Source organism: Lytechinus variegatus, chromosome 7 (assembly GCF_018143015.1).
Source record: "Lytechinus variegatus isolate NC3 chromosome 7, Lvar_3.0, whole genome shotgun sequence".
NCBI lineage: Eukaryota > Metazoa > Echinodermata > Echinoidea > Temnopleuroida > Toxopneustidae > Lytechinus > Lytechinus variegatus.
The window spans coordinates 12,935,080-12,953,915 of record NC_054746.1 but is presented as its reverse complement, the minus strand read 5'-3'; the positions used below and the strand labels follow the sequence as shown (position 1 = coordinate 12,953,915).

At 35.3% G+C, this 18,836-nt stretch overlaps 2 protein-coding genes across 2 annotated transcripts; both read left to right on the top strand.

Moving 5' to 3' along the window:
• The first annotated feature begins 7,146 nt into the window (after positions 1–7,146).
• On the top strand, positions 7,147–11,421 carry LOC121418056 (transmembrane protein 145-like). Its single transcript, XM_041611761.1, has 8 exons — positions 7,147–7,213; positions 7,439–7,588; positions 7,852–7,930; positions 8,582–8,751; positions 9,046–9,202; positions 9,672–9,792; positions 10,145–10,297; positions 11,116–11,421. The coding sequence occupies exons 1-8, from the start codon at positions 7,147–7,149 to the stop codon at positions 11,419–11,421; spliced, it is 1,203 nt and encodes a 400-aa protein (XP_041467695.1).
• A 925-nt stretch (positions 11,422–12,346) lies between these two features.
• On the top strand, positions 12,347–15,421 carry LOC121418055. The gene is made up of 6 exons (XM_041611760.1): positions 12,347–12,352; positions 12,796–12,846; positions 13,091–13,165; positions 13,479–14,528; positions 14,729–14,827; positions 15,332–15,421. The coding sequence occupies exons 1-6, from the start codon at positions 12,347–12,349 to the stop codon at positions 15,419–15,421; spliced, it is 1,371 nt and encodes a 456-aa protein (XP_041467694.1).
• The last annotated feature ends 3,415 nt before the right edge of the window (positions 15,422–18,836 follow it).

The window sequence follows — 18,836 nt, the reverse complement described above, 5'->3', positions numbered from 1 at the left end:
GAGCGTTTTAAATACATTTTATATCATGAAAATCAATAATGCGAGCGCGAAGCACGCACAAAATTATATTTGATATTCCGATATTTCCGAAAAATTACAATTTAATCATGAATTAATGAAAAATGTCATATTTATTGATCTAAAAACCCTAACGAGAGCGCAAAATTTGTGGACAGTAAGGCCTAACAATGGAAATTTTAAGCATTTTTGTAATAGACCAGTTCGTAGTTACTTCATGGACAATTTTTGTCAAATGACCTTTCATTTCTTTCATTATGATAGGCAGATTTCAAAGCAAGATATTACGTAAGCTTGCCTTACATAGCAGGATGAATAAATTTAATAGACCAGGTGACTAGAATAGCATACCAATGAACACTTAATGAAGGTATTTGGTGTATTCCTATTTTGAAAGGATATCATAGCATGTTGCACAATGTACTTGGCAAACTGTGAAATACCCAGTCGTTCGTGGACGCATTGTTGTTTTTTGTGGATGTAAATGAAAACCACTATATGAATAATCAAGACATCAAACTTAGTGCTATAATCTGATTAGATTTTAAACCACCATGTCACTTTAGTACAAATGACCTTCCTCTGATCATGCGTAGAATCTTTTGATCATGCGCAGAAAGGAACTACGAACTGGCTTATTCTGAAAAATGATACATTACTCACCAAAGAAAATGCGAGCGCGCAGCGCTATAGCTGGTTTTGACAAACAATAAAATGTACATTTTACAGAGCACATTTTGAAAATCAATTTGTTGATAAAAAGAATAATGAAATATCGATGTTAGAGCTGAAATACGTTTTGTATATTGTCTTCAAAACTTATTTAAAACCCCATATATAATGTATACCAACCAGTCTATGCGAGCAAAAACGCGACCGAAAATTTGTGAGATGAAAGATTTTTTTTCAATTTTCCAAGTCTTTCCCTCACATTTTATTTACTCTTCTTCCTCTTTCTTTTTCTCCTCTCTTCTCCCTTCTTTTTCCTTTTTTTTTCTTTTTTTTTCTTTCTTTCCCCGGGCTCCCTGGATCCGCCTATGTACTTGATGGTTTGTGTTAGAGTGCTTCCTGACCGTCTAAAGTTAAATTCAACCTTGTTCATAAAATGATGTGTAAGTGAGGGAATCATTTGTTGTTGTTGCAAGAATCGGAGGTGAAAGTGTGAAGTAAATTAGTATTAGAATTTTATGGTTGCTAAAAAAAGAAAATCACTAAGTCTTTGTAATATGTCCTTAATAATGTTGTATTTCATAAGGACCTATTTCCCGGCCTTCTCTCTACTTCTTAAGAAGCTGTGGAAGGAAAATATTTTACAAAAAATAAAATCAATGAATTACAGCATTTCAATTATTATGAAGCTGCTGCGATGAAAAAATCAAGAGCGCTTGGTTTCCAAATACATCATCAATTGTGAATGGCTCTCTGAATCGCATTATCCACATATTTTGAGAATATTATAAAATTTCTATAAATTGAACATAATGTAAACCATTTTAGTTTAACCTGATCGTAATAATAAAATAATTAAACTACACTTAGACCAGAGGTTAGGTTACGTTGAGGTTTAGTTAAACGAGAGTGAACTTTAGACTAGGGTTAATTAAACCTATCAAAATTCAGTCCCTTGTGGTCAACTCGGTCGCGGGCGGCGCCCATGACCGTTTTAAAGCAAGCGCGTGCATTGTTACGTCACTCCAAAATGCGCTCATACGTTATCAGCTAACTGTTATAATCAACGCGTTGCTACCAACTGATCACACTTTTTTTCAAGCTTCTCATCGATCGGAACAAACGTTGAGTTCAGCATGTAAATTCGCAAGAAAATCAAGTGAATACAGCTGATTTACCGGATTTCGACAATGGAACTTGGAAAATTCTTCGTGCTGGTTTTGGCCTGCCTTTTGCTCATTTCGGGCAATGCAGATGCCAAATTCAAACGCGGAGAAATCTCTACCGACAAGGTGAGTTGCAAGAGGGTGTGAGAGGAGAGAAGGGGAGGGGCCTGGGGGAAATATGTACAACGTGGTCATTTCTAATGAATGTCTAAACAATTGAGAAACAATGCAATCTGCTCTGGTTTTAATTCGCAAATATCTACGTGAAAAGGCAGATTGTGATGGTAAACAATGTAAAAGAAATATCATAAAATTCTTGAAATTCCTTACTTATGCAACAAATGGATCTTTATTGTAATAATAGCGTGCCGTCCTCTCGTCGCAAAAGACACAAAATCCTAGTAATAATTAACATACTTAGAGTTTTCTTTGCTACCGGGTTTTCTCTACCTTAAAAAATGGCCTTTGCAATTTCGTGGTCAAGTATCGGTTTTGAATAAAATCACAACACTTCAACAGTAATTGAGTGTTATCTCGGAATGTAATGATTCATACTATAGAATAAATGAGTATGATGTGGTTTTTTTTCTTCAATAAAGAGTCTGTGAAAATATTGTTTTAAGTTATACCGTGTAATGGTATCTCCAAAAGCATTGCACAATGTTCAAACTTATTTGAGAACTCGTTTATACACATGATTTTACGGATAAAACCAAGTTTAATGCACTGGAAAGAACTGGCGAGAAAAAGGGTCATAAAAATTTCTCTTTTTTAAATTTCGGATACTAGTAATACTTACCTGGGGCCTGTTGCATAAAACTGTTTACCTGAGAAAACTGGTAAAAACTGAAAACTAAGGTTAGTCTGATTTCTGCCATTGACTTTAACACAGGGCAAAAACTCTGGTAAAAACAACCTGAGTTTTCTCAGGTAAAAAGTTTTATGCAACGGGCCCCTGGTGGGTGTTTTATAAAGCCGTTCGTAAGTTAAGAGCGACTTCAAGAACGACTGGTGATCCTTTCTTACGCGCTAAACCATCGTCAATGGTGCATACCATTTACCAAAAGATAGGATCACCAGTCGTTCTTAAAGTTGCTCTTGTCTTACGAACATAGGCGGCGGAGGGGGATGGGGATTTGTCTTCGGACTTTGAAACAGAGGGTCGTGGGTTCGAATCCCATGCAGCCATGGCGTAATTTCCTTCAGCAAGAAACTGATCCACAATGTGCTGCACTCAACCCAGGTGAGGTAAATGGGTACCGGTAGAAGTAATTCCTTGAAAAGCTGTGTGCGCTATGAACGCCTATATAGCTTAGCCGGGTAATATAGGAGCGCCTTGAGCACCTAAAGAAGGATATGTGCGCAATATAAATACCCTAATACCCTATGGTGTGGGGGTCCCCCTCTAAAATTTGAATTGATAACCTTTTTTTAAATTTTTTTTGCTTGTCAATTTTGTTTCCTGCGTCCCCCAGCTACATGAAACACCCACCTGATTGCCTACTTACCGTACAAAGGAAAATATCCAAAAATAATTGAAGAAAAACAAGGAAAGCAAATCCGTAGTGATGATTAAGATAAATTAAAGTGAATTGCAAAAATATAATACTGTAATATGGTGCACACATGGCTGTATGCACAAGAATTATCGTGGGTTAAGGGGCGGGCAAGACGCGTAGAAATTTCCAAAGAAACTCCAAAGCGTCGGAGCAAACGACAGTGCTTCCCTTGGGGGCGTTTTGGCATTTTCAGAAGTTAAATTAAAGGATTTTATACACAATTTTGGTGAATTTTATGAAAATTTTGAGTAAAAAATGTAGATTTTAATTTTTTTTCAAGCTGCCCCCCCCCCCTGCGTACGGCCATGGATGCACAGCTGAGAAAAGATCTAAGAGACTGGAGAGCCCATTATTACTGTATGTACTCGTTATTAGAAAAGTCTATGGTAGGGAATTGTTTCTCACTAAAAATTCCCTGATTGTAAGCCTGCACTAAACCAGGCTCAGTTCTTCTCCTTTTCTTGAAAGCTTGGCTTAAACATATTTTCAAAACTATACTTGTAACACAAAACGTCCTAAAGCCGTTCATGGTTAATTCCTCGTAAGTTATCGATTTCAATGAATGAACATTTTCTTCAAAGAAAATATATAGAACCTGATGCAGAACCTGATTTTTAATGTTCTTTTTCTTAATATCTTCCATAGGACATGGCCTTCCTCGGGAATTTTTATTTCCAAAACAGAGAGGACAACGTCCTTAACTATACCATTAGATACCCTGCTGTAAGTAATCGACAAACTTGATTAAAATCAACCACAATTTTAGATTGATCTCATGTTTCTTAAGAATGTACTTCAGATTATTCTGAAAGTTGAGATAGCTTGAATAATCTGAGTTCAAACCGCAAATATCATTTTTGTTTAATCTAAAATGTAGGAAAAACTTAATTGATATTTGTAAAGTTAATATAACATTATGTCATATTTTGACTTCTTCATTTTTAGGACAATATGATCATCTGCACATTCGAAAAATAAATTGGAAAATCGGCATTATAAAATCAGTCGATGAACAGTTATTGTCCATGATGTGTTATTATTGATTTATTTTATTATACATGTATTGGGCCTATATATTTATGTATATACATTGTTTAAAAAGGAGATGGTTTTGCAGAAAGCAATAAAAGAATCATTCTGTAAATCCATTAAACGTGAATTTTTCTGCAATTTTAACCGAATAGGTCTGTTTCAAAAGAGGAAAAAGGGTATTTTATTAAAGGAAATTTGTAAGGTTCCATACACCAATTACCTGTAAGATTATGCAGTCTGGTAAGACTACAGGTGTACTAGAGACTCTGCTGCAGGAATTTCTTTTATTTTAAGGGAAAATTTTCTAACAGTGTATATATATATATATACACACACAAGAATTAAGAATGCAGCGTGTTTGATACAAAAGGAACAAAATCTACACCTGGACGACGTTTTTGCATTTAGCTCCGACAAATTTTATTCAAATGAATTCAAAATTGTCGACGTAACACGTCTTCTTCTTCTTCAGGGTTTCACGAACTACGAACAATGTTTTTATGTATGATAAAATGTATTTTTACAGGACCAATGCTGCTATCGACTTGTCATATTCGATGAAAGCTCTGGACAGTGGGGAAGCATACGACCGAACGAAGATAGACTGGTATTCAAGCATTTTGTTTTATCATTAGCATTTATTTATCAAATACTAAAATCCTCATCTTTTTTATTGATATGACATTTAAAATGTGGGTGCGATCATTAAAGTAAATACTTTAGTAATAATAATAATCCCAAGTTATCAGTTTGTGGGTTTTTTTTCTTCTTATCCCATTTCATGGTAGAAACCGCGAAAATGATCACGCTGATTTTACTTATTTACGCCTAATGCTTACTGTAAAAAAAAGTGAGAACCTGCCAAAGTTTTAAGGAAACAGTTAAACCTCCAGTGGATTGCAGCAGGTTGCCAGACTTAATGCCGTATTTCTAAGTTATACTTCTGACTACTTGCTAAAAGACCTTTAATCATAAAATTCTTAGTACTACCTATGATAGTTTTAGATCTTTAGATCTTAGTTTTTTTAATCTTTAGTATTTTGTGCTATATCAACTTTGAAATTGCCCCAAGAAAATACATTTTCCTGGTGAAAAACAAGCGTCAGCTTTAAACAATTTATCACCTTTTTTTACCTGAAGACCTGTCGGACCAAACTTGATCGTGTAAAGGATCTGGACTACAAAATAAAATTGACTGGCCTTGATCCTACTTGCCACATGATCACTGATGACAAAGGTTTCAAAGTAAGTGATGTTATAAAGGTAGATATAGGTAGTAGTAGTATTAGTGGTAGTAGTAGTAGTAGTAGTAGTAGTAGTAGTAGTAGTAGTAGCAGTAGTACTAGTAGTAGTAGCCGTAGTAGTTGTTGTTGTTGTAGTAGAAGTAGTAATTCTAGAAGTTGTAATAGTAGTAGATGTAGAAGTATATATTAGAAGTATTAGTAGTAGTAATAGTAGTAGTCGTAGTAGGAGGAGTAGTAGTAGTAGTGGTAGTACTAGAAGAGTGACCCGTCGTAGAAGTAAGTAGTAAAGTAGATGTTGTAGTATAGTACTAGTAGTAGTAGTAGTAGTAGTAGTAGTAGTAGTAGTACATGCATGTAGAAGTAGTAGATGTAGTAGAAGTAGTAGTAGTAGTAGTAGTAGTAGTAGTGGTACATGTAGTAGTAGTAGTAGTAGTAGTAGTAGTAGTAGTAGTAGTAGTAGTAGTAGTAGAAGTAGATGTAGCAGTAGAAGTAGTAGTAGTAGTAGTAGTAGTAGTAGTAGTAGGATGAGGAGTAGTAGGAGAAGTAGGAGTAGTAGTAGTATAGTAGTAGTAGGATGAGGAGTAGTAGGAGAAGTAGAGTAGTAGTAGTAGTAGTAGTAGTAGTAGTAGTAGTAGTAGTAGTAGTAGTAGTAGTAGTAGTAGTAGTAGTAGTAGTAGTAGTAGTAGAGGTAGTAGTAGTAGAAGTAGAAGATGTAGTAGAAGTAATACTATTTGTCGTATTAGTATTATGGTAATAACATCAGTATAAATTAGTAGTTATAAGTAATTGTAGTAGTATAATAGTAGTAATAGAATCTTTAGTAGGCTTAGTATTAGTAGTAGTAGTAGTAGGAGTAGTAGTAGGAGTAGTAGTAGTAGTATAGTAGTAGTAATTCTGAATTTATACATTCCCGATGCTAGTCTACAGACAGCAATGTCTTCTATCTTTTTATTCAGTGGCTTGTTTGTCAAGATACCATCACCTTCGAATCCCGACAGCGACCACAGAACTACTTTGTTTCGTTGGCAAATTGTAGGAGTAATAGAAAGGGTTTAAGGAACGTCTCGTACACCTTACATATGACCAATGGAAAAAATGGTCTGATGAAGGAATTTGCGGAAAATCAAAAATGTGAGTTTTGTCAATATCTTTATTTTATTCATTTAAGACGTGCACTTGTGCCTCAAAATTGAAGAAAATATCATTAATGAATAAAGGTATGTAGCATTCATAATTCAATTGAACTTGGTCATCATGAAAGTTTGATTTTTTGAGGGCCCCGATCGAGGTTTTGAATTGGATGAGAAAAAAATTATTAACGATAAAAGGAGAATCACTTTGTAGTGACTTTATTGAATTCATTTAATTTTCGTCTGAACTATATTGTAAGTGATCACTCGATTAATTCATTGTTCCTCATTTAACGAAGTACAAATATCATTGTTCCTTTTAGTCTTGATGGAGACTGACTTGGCCTTCTTTCTTGGATACGTGGCGATGACTATCGTGGCTACTCGATTCCGATGTAAGTTTATTATTACTCATAAGTTCCAATTTACATCATGTCCCTTTTTTAGAGTATATTTTGGAATCTTACAATAATTGTGAAAGGCATTTGTCTAGGTTTTAATGTCTATATTCATCTTTCCTAAATGGAAAATATTTTGAGGGGGGATATATACAATCAGACTCTGGTATGAATTAAACCTATTCTTTCACTTATCAGTATGTGATTATATTTTTATTCTAGACGTCTTGTCACTGAGGAAACTACTGCACCTAACCTATCGGTTATTCTACAGCAGTCTGTTCTTCAAGACAGTGTGTCTTCTACTCCTAAACATCGATTTATCGAGGTTTGCCCGGACCGGACTTGAAATGACTAAGATGCAAGACGCTGGTAATTGTAGCCTAAAGGGAAAATGGAAATATTTACTAAACTTGTAATATATTAAATATTCTAAATTCATCCATGTATTCACAGGTACTGCTGTCTTCAAATACATAAGTGAATAAATCAATTAATCAATAAGTGAATAAATAAATACATGAATATATAAATAAAACATATAAAGAATAATGATGAAGTTTTTCGTCAATGAAAATTTCTCATTGAAAAGTATGTTTATTAATTGAAATGATTTATATCTCTATTGTTTTCAGCTGAGGTATTCTCGTGGCTGTCTACGGTTTTCTTTGTGTGTGTTCTGCTGCTTGTGTCAAAGGGGTTCTCTATCACCAGGTAGGTACTACCTCACACAATGTCACGATGAATTAATGTAAATAAGCTCATACATAATAGACACGTAAATCAAGTGTTTCAAATATGGATGTTTGGTTCCAATATTAAGAAATGGAGGTTTAAGTTTGTAACCTAAAAAAAAAACAATGACATCGCCAAGATATCGCTTTTATTGTTATTATTTGCATCCGGACATTCAAATGAACCACTTTTACATCTAATAAGGGTGAGAATTCGTATCTTACATGGCTTATCGCTGCCACCTGTGTTGCAAACTTTATCATAAAGGTGCGTATTGTGTTTGATAGCCAATTTGAGCAAACCCTTGTGCTATTTTATTGAGTTCAACTTTGAAACTTTGAACACACATTTACTCGTCCTGAAAGAAATTAATAAGCTTTGATAGTTGTAGTATGGTTTACATCAATTACTTGTTGCCATGTCTGATAAGCCTCTGACATGTTATTAGTTGTCGAAAGCAACGTTTGTCTGGAAAGTATATGGACACAATTTAATGTTGGTAAACATGCCACATGAAGGTGATGTTGATGAAGATGGAAATGTTGATGGTCTTGATGATGTTGGTGATGACCGTGATCACAATCATGCTAATGAAAAGAAAGGCAATAATATCACGTTTCCTTTTTACAGAGCTCAGATAAGCCTACCTGGAACAGTGAAGACAATAGTGTTTGGTGCTATCTACTTAACATTCTACACTATCGTCTTCTTTGACCAACGTGTGCTCCTTGACCCCCAAGACATCATTACCAGTACGACGTCACTATCAGCGAGCGGTTTGATTGGCCTAAAGTTTACTGGTAAGAAAGTGTTCAAGTTATATCAAGTAGGTGAAAAGACCAGCATAATTGTGAGACCACAGTACTTTTTCATGAAAACTGATAGCACTAATTGGTTAGCTTATTCAAATCCTTGATTTCTTTGTTTCATGCCAGAGAAAGCGTCTTGAAGTATATATGTTATCATTATCCACTCGTATCACCAGTATGATAATCACAAAATGTTGTGTCATAATCAACAACGGCATGGTAATCATATTTTAGCTGTTGGTACACACAAAATACAATCTCTCTCGCTCTTTTTTCTTTTATTAGGGGCCATCATTTTCGTATACGGCTGTATGGTAACGATCAAGAACCACCCAAGAAAGGTGCCCTTCTATTTACCATTCGCTATCTTCTTTAGTGTTTGGTTTGTAGCTGAGCCTACCTATCGACTTTTATACTTGTACGTCTACCCAGTTCTGAAAAGGTATGTATTTTTTTCATATATCCATCACATAAACAAGAACTTATCAGGATTAAATTAATCTGCATACAAACACATACAGCACGATAATCTTCCGTTTACATTAGAACCTAACACGAGAATTGGCCCACTCAGAATATCGAAAAGATTTTATTTTCCTTTAAATATATAAAACAATATGTATAAAATAATGATGCACTCGAATAGATCCTCTTAATCGATAAATTATATCGTGTTAGTAAGTACAACTTATAAATCTTCCTTCCACTTTTTCACATGTCATGTATATATATTATTTTTATTATTAAAAAAAGGTTATTCTAAACGAAATGTGTCAGTGAAGGGTCTATTAGGTTTATTTCCACAATTACATACATGGGTAAAATGAGTCTTGAGTATGCAAATAATACCTGACCAAAAAATATTCTAGTTTATCACAACTTTACATGAATTATACTTCTTTCTTTTTCAGTCCAAATATCTGGAATGGGATCGACCTGTCTCTGTCTTTTGCTGGACATGCCTATTTCCTGTATTTAACGCGACCGGACCGTCTTAATAAACGGTTCCCTTTCCATCTCCGTGCAGGCAAGGTATAAAAGGCCATAGCATCAATTTTCTTATAATATACATGTATATATATTTATTTTTCATTTATCTACTTATTTTTATTTCATTTTATTCATTCATTTTTTATTTTTTGTTTTCACTTTTCTTGTTATTTCATGTTCTGCAATTCCCATGAACATCGTGTATCAATTTTCAAAAATATGAGTTGTGGTTACATTGTCATGAAAGACAAGCAGAAAATTATCTTAGACTTTACTCTAAGAGAAATCGTGTTGAAATCATCATTTAATTTCTGCTGTATGGAAAAATCGTAATAATCAATAAATAATTGTCAGCCTTTAAATTTGGATCATATGTGGTTTAATCTTTCTTTAGGTTTCTTTCCGTGATATCGATGAGAACGTAGAAGATCTCTATACTCCATCGAATGACTTCTATTCAGTTTTCCAAACTGGAAAGAAACCGGATATCAGAACTGGAACGACACTGACTATCCCTGAAGAACCCCAGCACTTCGAAACCCCTGTGGTAGGCATTTCTCTATAATTCCTTATACTTCTTCATTATTAACAAGTTTAATAATATGACTAAACATTAAAAAATTGATAAAATCTAACCATCATCATGGTAATATGGATGTCTTTCTAAGTAAAAAAAAAAAAAAATATATAGATATATATATACATATATATAATGTATATACATATATATATATATAATGTATATATATATATATAATGTATATATATATATATATATATAAATGTGTGAAGTTATACATGTACAACAGCTTTGGCAACTCTTTTATTTAAATATTGTAAAGAAATGGATGAAGAGAACAATGGTAGACGGCTTGTCATTGTTCAAAACTCACCTTCACCCGACAAAGGTAATTGGTATAGTGTCGAAAATCTGTCTTTCTGACGGTCAATCGGATCTCGGTCGGCCTAGCCACTAGCCCGTCTCTGTGGTCTAGTGGTTAAGGCACCGGCGTTCAAAGCTGGGGGCCCGGGTTCGATTCCCGGCAGAGACATTTTTTCGGCATAACCAATTTTTCCAAAGGGTAGATAGCTCTGGGGAACCTTGATTTAAGCTACGTCTACCATTGTTCTCTTCATCCATTTCTTTACAATATATATATATATATATATATACATATATATATATATATATATATATATATATATGTATATATATTGGAACATAATAGCTTATTTAACGATAACCAAATTGAAATAAGATATAGAGAGGGGCAAATTAGGGAGGATTACCCAATGTTCAATCAATGGCAAACATGAGAAATTATTGTGAGTGTTGTTTGAAATTTCATTTTCTTCTAAATTAAGGTGCCTTTCAACGCACCTTCGGAAGAGTGCCTGGCTGTTCTTCCTCGACCATTCTCATCGGAGATACCAACCGTGTCTGCTACTGTCGACCTATCATACCGAACACCATCACCGGTTATACCAACGGTATCTGGTACTGTCCAGACACAGACACCCGCAACGCCCTCGGTATTTGTTCCCATGCCTTCGGGAGTGACTAAGCAGTCATTCAAGATCACCCCTGCTGGGTCACCAAGCTGTAAGCTACGCATGAAACAAATTCCTGAAAAAGACCGGGCTGCAGTTGGGATTTCTACGGTAGGTTGAAAAGAGTTCTTGATCTGAAGTATTATTAAAAGAAATTACTTGTTTATTTTCAGTCACCCATGAGTCTCCAATATTTCATAAGCCTTGACATATTCAAATGTTTTTTTCAAAAAACAAATAAAAAATTAAAGCTTGCTACGATTAGACCGATATTGAACGGTTTGTTTAGTGTATTTCAGAATTATTTTCATTTAACATCAATGTTTACATTGTATGGACCGATAATATGAAAAGTAATAATTTATTTTAAACAACTTAATACCTTAATAGTCCACTGTAGTAGAACAACATAAAGCTTTGTTTTAATCAATTAATACTTTCCCCATGCCTGGCTGAACCCTGAATGAGAAGTGATTCGTTTTCCTCCACACTCTTTCTATTACTTATCTTCTTTGATACAGGTTTCTGTTCCTAGGGGAGGGTTCTCTATATTTTGCGTCCAGAAACAACCGGTAAATACCTTTAAGATGTATAATTCAATGAAGATGATAGAAAAATTTTTGAAGGGTGTGGTTTAACTTTGATTTTCTCAAGCTAAAATTCTGGATACAAATGGCTAATTGGTGTAGCAGATATGACTTTTTTTTAAAGTAATTATGTTAATACCCCAAATCGTACTTGCATATTTCAGTTCCTTAGAATTTGCATCTTCCTGAAACAAATAACAGAGCTATCTAATGAAGATGTTAACATCGTGTACTTTTTACAGGACACTGGAACTTCTCCTGTATCTGATTCCATCATAACGGAACGAAAGGGAACACCACAACCCGATGAAAAGGTTTGTACTGATCTTATAGTATCATTTAGTATCATTAGCATCATATAGTATCATTTTTGTACTGATCTTATAGTATCATTTACCTTTAACTATCGATGCAATAAACACGATAGTGATGTCTGCCTTATTGAAGAATTCTGCATAATGATGGTTATAATAATGATAATAAATGGGTTCGTACATGAATGTCGCTCAAATCTTTCAAACATGTCGAGACAATGAGCTAGCATTTCAAGGGTATATCACCTTGGTCGATTTTGGCAAACGTATAGAGTAGTATAATATTTTCTCTTTGATCTCAAAGTATACGTTTCCAAACATTTATTTGGTAGATGTGAGGGAGATTCCATCTATAGCGGTCTTTCACAGCGTCACAGATACATTAAAGTATAGTGATATTGCATGCATGATTAATACATATATTCTTAATATTGTATAAACATTAATCATTAACCAGGAATTGCCACAAACTTATCTTTACAATCAGGAATACTTTTATTTAAAGAATGCAGTTTCAAAGATTGAATTCACGTGAAAGTTACTGATCTATTTTCATGAAATTAACTTAAACCTTTATTTTTCTTATCTCAAAGCTTGTCGCTCCAAAAGTAGGATATTCAATCTTCTCCGTGAACAAGCAACCGGTAAGTATATCAGAATGTAAGACCGTAGTTAATATGAGATGGATTTGGAATCTGGATAATGAACAATGTTATTACTGATTAAAATAATTTGAAATTTCTCTTCCGATTTTTAAATATAATTCTGAAACTTGTTTGACCTTAATTTACTCAAACAGATTGAGCATCAAAAAAATGCACTCTCATGATCAACGATTCCTTTTACTTATTTTAATGTAATGTACTTCTCTTCATTTCATTTAATCAGGACACCCTGACTTCTCCTAAGAACTCTGTCATAGATGTAACAGATCAAACGCAGAAGAGCGATTTTGTGAATAAGGTACGTGAAACAAACCCAAAATGCACATTATATACCAAATAACCATATTCAAATTTTCTTTGAGTTTCATTAAATGTGTTTGAATCGAAGTAAAAGGATGTGAATATCTTAAATTTGTACAGTTTCCCGTTTTAGTTGAAGTTTTATAAATAATAAATCAAAAGGTTATCTCATCTAATAACATCATACTTTATTGCTGTTTTTTTAGTTAAACTGTTAAAAGTAAAAGATATATATTTTGCATATAAATCAAGTTGATTTTTTATGATCGAGAGATACATATTTACAATGTTCAATTTATTTCTTGCAACAGGATCAACCCAGTGGTAACAATGGCTACAGCTTCTTGCCACAGATCACACCATCCGTCGAATCCACTGTGTCATCTTCTCCTAAGACCATCAAGGGATCCGGATCTGATACCAAACTGACCAACTGTCCTCTGGAGAGTCCATCAGCGACAGGCAAACCCTATCAAGAGCCTTTGAAGACCAAGGCATCTTGGGATTCTGTGTCTGATGGAAAGGTACACGAGACCAGAGTCGCTGAGAATCTGAAACAGATCATCATCAGTCCAGAAGCTGACTCTAACGTGGACAAGGACGCTGATGAATCCGGATGTTTTACGAGCCTTAGCCAGGTCAACGGCGGCACGTCTAAAGTGAAGCTCATTCACGTTCGTCCAGCTCCAGATGCTAACTTGCCGATTACGACCACTGGAGATTCCACATCTGATACTGCAGTTACTAAGATCCAAAGCCAGAATAACAGCGGCACTCCAAATTTGAGGGTCATTCAAGTAAGACCGGCCAACGACCCTTACTTGAAGATCGCTTCTACCAGCGAATCTAGACCTTCTGACCTGGCTTGCAGGAATGAGAGTTCAACTACGGCATGCAACAACACCGTCACCAGCCCACGCCTCATCACCGTGAAACCAGTGCACGAACCCCTGCAAACCAAGGTCAATGATGTATCTGCTACAGGAGTCCAGAAGATCCTTGATGCTACGAACGAGGCTGTTCCGGAAATTAAATCTATTTCCACTGAGATCACGGTCTCCAAGCCAACACCACCTTCCGTTGCAACGAATGACGTGCTCCCGATCAAGAACCTCGGACCTCTTGTCGACCCACTGAAGTGGCCGTACCCGGTTCCTCCTCCTAAGATCCAGAACTGGACCACCGAGCCACTAGAGCAGTCAAAGGGCCATCTCCCCAGCAGCGGACAAGGAGAAGTTTCTCTGAAAAATCTCTTCGATCTGAGCCATGGACCTCCAACCTGTCCAGAAGAATCAGATATTGTTTCCAGATCTCAAGACCCCGATGTAGTTCCCGCGGCAAATGGAGGAGATTTTTCCAAGGTAATCTATGATTTTCTTTGAAATGTTACGCTTTTATTTCTTGTTTTCCCCCTCATATAACCTTTCATACTATTAACTAAAACTACTTGGGTTGAATGATTCCGCGTAGTTCTATTTCACTTGAAAATAAATATGCATCGAGATTTTTTTTAAGAATCCTTGAACTTAATCGTTCTTTTTTTCTTATAATTTCTATCTAGCCTTCCAAAAAGACCCGGAAGGAGCCTTCTAACAGACGATTTCCAAAATCAACCAACCCGGGAATGACTCCAGACACATCTTCTGATATCCAACAAACGGTAATTAATAATAATATGATGATGAATTGGTATAGCGCATTTACTGTATAGCTATACTCTACTGCGCTGTATTTACTCCAATTGCTTATACTACGTACAAAAAATTATGATCTACTAAAACGCTTCCCTACACAGATGTGTTTCCAATAATGTTTTGAAAGCAAGTACATAAATTAGGCCATTCTAATTTTAAGGGGATGTTGATTCTACAGTTTCGGAGCTGCATATCTGACTCGATAAAAAAACTTTCGTCATTTTTTTATTGCAAATGAAAATGATTACGAAAATCATTAAGGAATAAGAATAAGCGTTATTAAAACCTTGATTTTGATTAAAATGGTGTCAAATGATTACCAAGGAAAAATAGAGGGCACTTGATACATGCACCAAAGTCAGTATTCAGGAAAAATTTTACATCTATCACTTTTTTTATCGTTTATCATCTTCCTTTTTAATACGATCTCAGTCTCATCTTTTTTACCTTTCTTTTCATCTTTCCTTTAGGTTATGGATCTGAAAACAAAGAAGAAGAAGCTCAAACGATTCCTAAAGCTCGCTCGCAGGCACAAGAACAAGCCTGCCAAGGCGGAGTAGGAAAAGCACATCGCTTCAACTATACGATAACGACTGAAAAATAAACCGGATACTTTTGGGCTATAAACAACCTTCAACTATTCTCTAATCATAAAAAACAGGATATACCATCGAATCATAAAATAAAGTAGCATAATGATTGTAATCACATTTATGTCAAGCTATTTTCGGAAAGTGAAACCAACATCGAAATTATATTAAGTTTTACTCTCGGAATTGAAATACATTGATTTACTTATTTAAGAAAAGCACTTTATATGCACCAGACCATGGAAAGAAACCGCTAACTAAAGCAACTAGGAGGCATTAATGTTAATCAAAATATTGTTGGGTATTGAAATCATAATTATAATTTAGAAAATTGGAGGCTTTATATAGTTATTATCAATTATGTTAACTTGGGTATGCTTACTACTGTACTTTGAAAAGAATTGGTCACAAAAAAATGACAAATGGTGAAGCTCTGAACACTAATATCTACCCAGCAAATTGATTCAATAAAGTATTTGAATAAAGGAACATTTGAGAGTGAGATATGTAGAACTTACTGAAATTAGGAAACTATCAACGAAATTTCATTTTGAAAACTATGTATCATGATTATTATGCAGATTATAAGATGCATTAAAGTATATACCAAATAAAATGCCATTTCATTAGTCTCATTCTTAAAAAAAGATATGTGCAGGGTCCGCACTTTGTTTGAGAAGTCTTTTGATAATATAGGATTTTTATAGCGCACGTATCCACCTTGCTAGGTGCTCAAAGCGCTCCTAGATTACCCCGGCTAAACTAGTCTACCGATTCCGGTGCGCACAGTTTTTTTGAGGAATTACTTCCTGCCGGTACCCATTTACCTCCCCTGGGTTGAGTGCAGAATATGGGTAAAGCTCTTGCTGAAGGAAAACACACCATGGCTTGGAATCGAGCCCACTTCCTTTAGATTGAAAGAAGACAGTCTTAACCACGACGTCCCCTTTTGTGCTCATATTTGATTTGGTAGTGGTGACAGGTGAGAGTCAAATATGTTTCGAGTTAAAGTGACTCGTTGAGTCTTTTCCGAGTTATTTTGATTCAGAATCGAGTGACTTTTCAGCTGATGCCACACCATTCCGAGTCAAAGTTATCTAAAATCTTGGTCATTTTAACACTGAATGCAATTGACACTTATTCACAGAGGCGTCGATCCTGGGGGGCAGGGGGGCGATCGCCCCACCAATGAAAATATTGGGGGGCAAACATCGTTTTGCCCCCCCCCCCCATAATTCCGCATGTACAAAAAAGGATAAGATTGTAATGTTACGCAGAGATCAGCAAGCGAGATTGAGATACAAAACTTGTTCTTTATTTAAAATCGTGCTTAAAATGTCAGCTTTTACAGATTGAAATCATTTCGATGGCAGAAACCCATACTTTTCATGATTAAATTGGTAAATAGAATGTCCTGTTTTCAGTTCTAAACCTCAAAAGAACTCCCGCTTCGATTTGCAATAATCTATATATCTTGTTCTTTATTAAAAACGTCCATTTAACTCAATTTTTTCAGATCGAAATATCCAAATTTTCAGCTCGCGCTTCGCGCTCGCATTAATTTGTTGTTGAGATATGTGTCTCTATCTCATATATATATATATATATATAAATATATATATATATATATAGGCCTATATATGTGTGGGGGGTTGTTTGTTTTGTGTAATCGAGCGCCTATGGAACGTTGATTCACTTTATGATTTTGCCCCCCCCCCTAATCTGAAAAATGGATCGACGCCCCTGCTTATTCATGTTCTTAGTCGATCCTTCATTCCCCCTCCCCCTTCTATAATCTATATCCTCTTTTGCCTTGTCTTGTCCTGATTATGACAGATAAAATGAAGACTTATGGGGCGTTGCAAGCAGGCGCGCTGGAACACTTTCAGTTTTGGGGGGCAAAATCCCGAAGGGGACACAATATTTTTGACAGCATGAGATACCGAAGCGATCGAGCGGGAGAGGGTGACTGAGGGACCACCACGATTCGGACTTTGTGTAAAAATGGAATATAAAAGTTGCGTTTCTAAGAGCATTCAAAAATAGATTTCTTGAGAATTAAACATAGAATTCACTACTAAAGACTATACTCATAATTTATGAGAACCTATGAAATCTATGGGCAAAACGATCGCTTCGGAATCTGGTTTTCATGTCTGATCAATTAGATTACGTATTACGCTTTATATTGACTCAAAATACCAGAAATTTTTCGTGCAATATCCTTTCAAGAACATTTATTTATGTAAATTTACATAAAACGGACGACGCAAGAGAGCACAATCATCATGATGAGTTTCAAGTTATTCCTGTCAGAACATTGAGTGTATTAAACAAAAGAAATTCTAATGAATGTTTTTTTTTCAGATTCAAAATGTCATACTGTTCTGACGTGGCAGACGTCGATTAGCATTTAAATCCCCATTCTATGCAAATCATTTCTGACATCAGCATTGGAGATAGTCCCTGATTATCCATGCGTGGGCAATACGTTTCATATTTTGTAACTGGAGGAAAAAAGAAATATGACAAGCTTAAATTTAATCTAATTTAAAACTTTTCTGAAAATCATTAAATTACTCGAATATGTGTTTCCTATGCATGTTGTGCATGGCTGGGAAGCACTTTTGGATGACTCCTTCAAAATCTTCTTTTTTCTTGACATATTTCCTGGGGGAAATGTGACCATAATTAGGGAATTATGAATATCGAATTCCAGGAAATATTCATTTGTAAATAATCATGAACTGATTAACAAACTACCGCAGTTCATAATTTACATAATGTAACATTATTTAGAAGAAAACAGTAACATTCCATAGTGGATGTGGTTGACGGTACACCATGTGGGGTTTCCGAAAAAGTGGATAGAGGAAGAAGTGAAATTGATAGGGGAGGAACTGGACAATGATAGTCGAGTAATTTTTTTGTTTAAATGAGCGTAGTCCTGAAAAGGACAGTAAACCAGAAAAGGTTGAAGAGGCTTGAGTAGTTGATAGATGAGTATTCCTGCTCTGCACTCCATTCGCCTACTCAAGCTAGCATCCTCTCATTTATCCAATAATCCAACTACTCAAGCCTCGTTAACTCTTTATACCTTTTCTGTTTTACAGTCATTTTCAGAAGTACACACATTTTTAAGAAATAGTACTCCAGGACCTACTCTCAATCTTTTAATTTCTCGCCTATCAATTTTACTTCTTCGGAAGAAGAAAATTGATAGACGAGAAACTGAGACTGAGAGTAGTATATGGTTTCTGGGCTTAACAGCTAAGATATAGATTTCATATGTTGCTCGAGTAACTAGCGTTAGTGACATCGGGTCCGGTCTGAGCGCTTCTGGGCGACCGTGTCGTCAAAAGACGCGAGGCTTACTATGATATGT

What these genes read in the sequence shown, in the direction of transcription:
- LOC121418056 (XM_041611761.1), top strand. Translation starts at nt 7,147, where the DNA reads ATGGAGACTGACTTGGCCTTCTTTCTTGGATACGTGGCGATGACTATC. An exon ending in GATTGGCCTAAAGTTTACTG is followed by an intron (nt 8,752 to 9,045) that starts GTAAGAAAGTGT and finishes TTCTTTTATTAG; the next exon opens with GGGCCATCATTTTCGTATAC. An exon ending in TCCATCTCCGTGCAGGCAAG is followed by an intron (nt 9,793 to 10,144) that starts GTATAAAAGGCC and finishes ATCTTTCTTTAG; the next exon opens with GTTTCTTTCCGTGATATCGA.
- LOC121418055 (XM_041611760.1), top strand. An exon ending in TCTCCGTGAACAAGCAACCG is followed by an intron (nt 12,847 to 13,090) that starts GTAAGTATATCA and finishes TCATTTAATCAG; the next exon opens with GACACCCTGACTTCTCCTAA. An exon ending in CTTCTGATATCCAACAAACG is followed by an intron (nt 14,828 to 15,331) that starts GTAATTAATAAT and finishes TCTTTCCTTTAG; the next exon opens with GTTATGGATCTGAAAACAAA.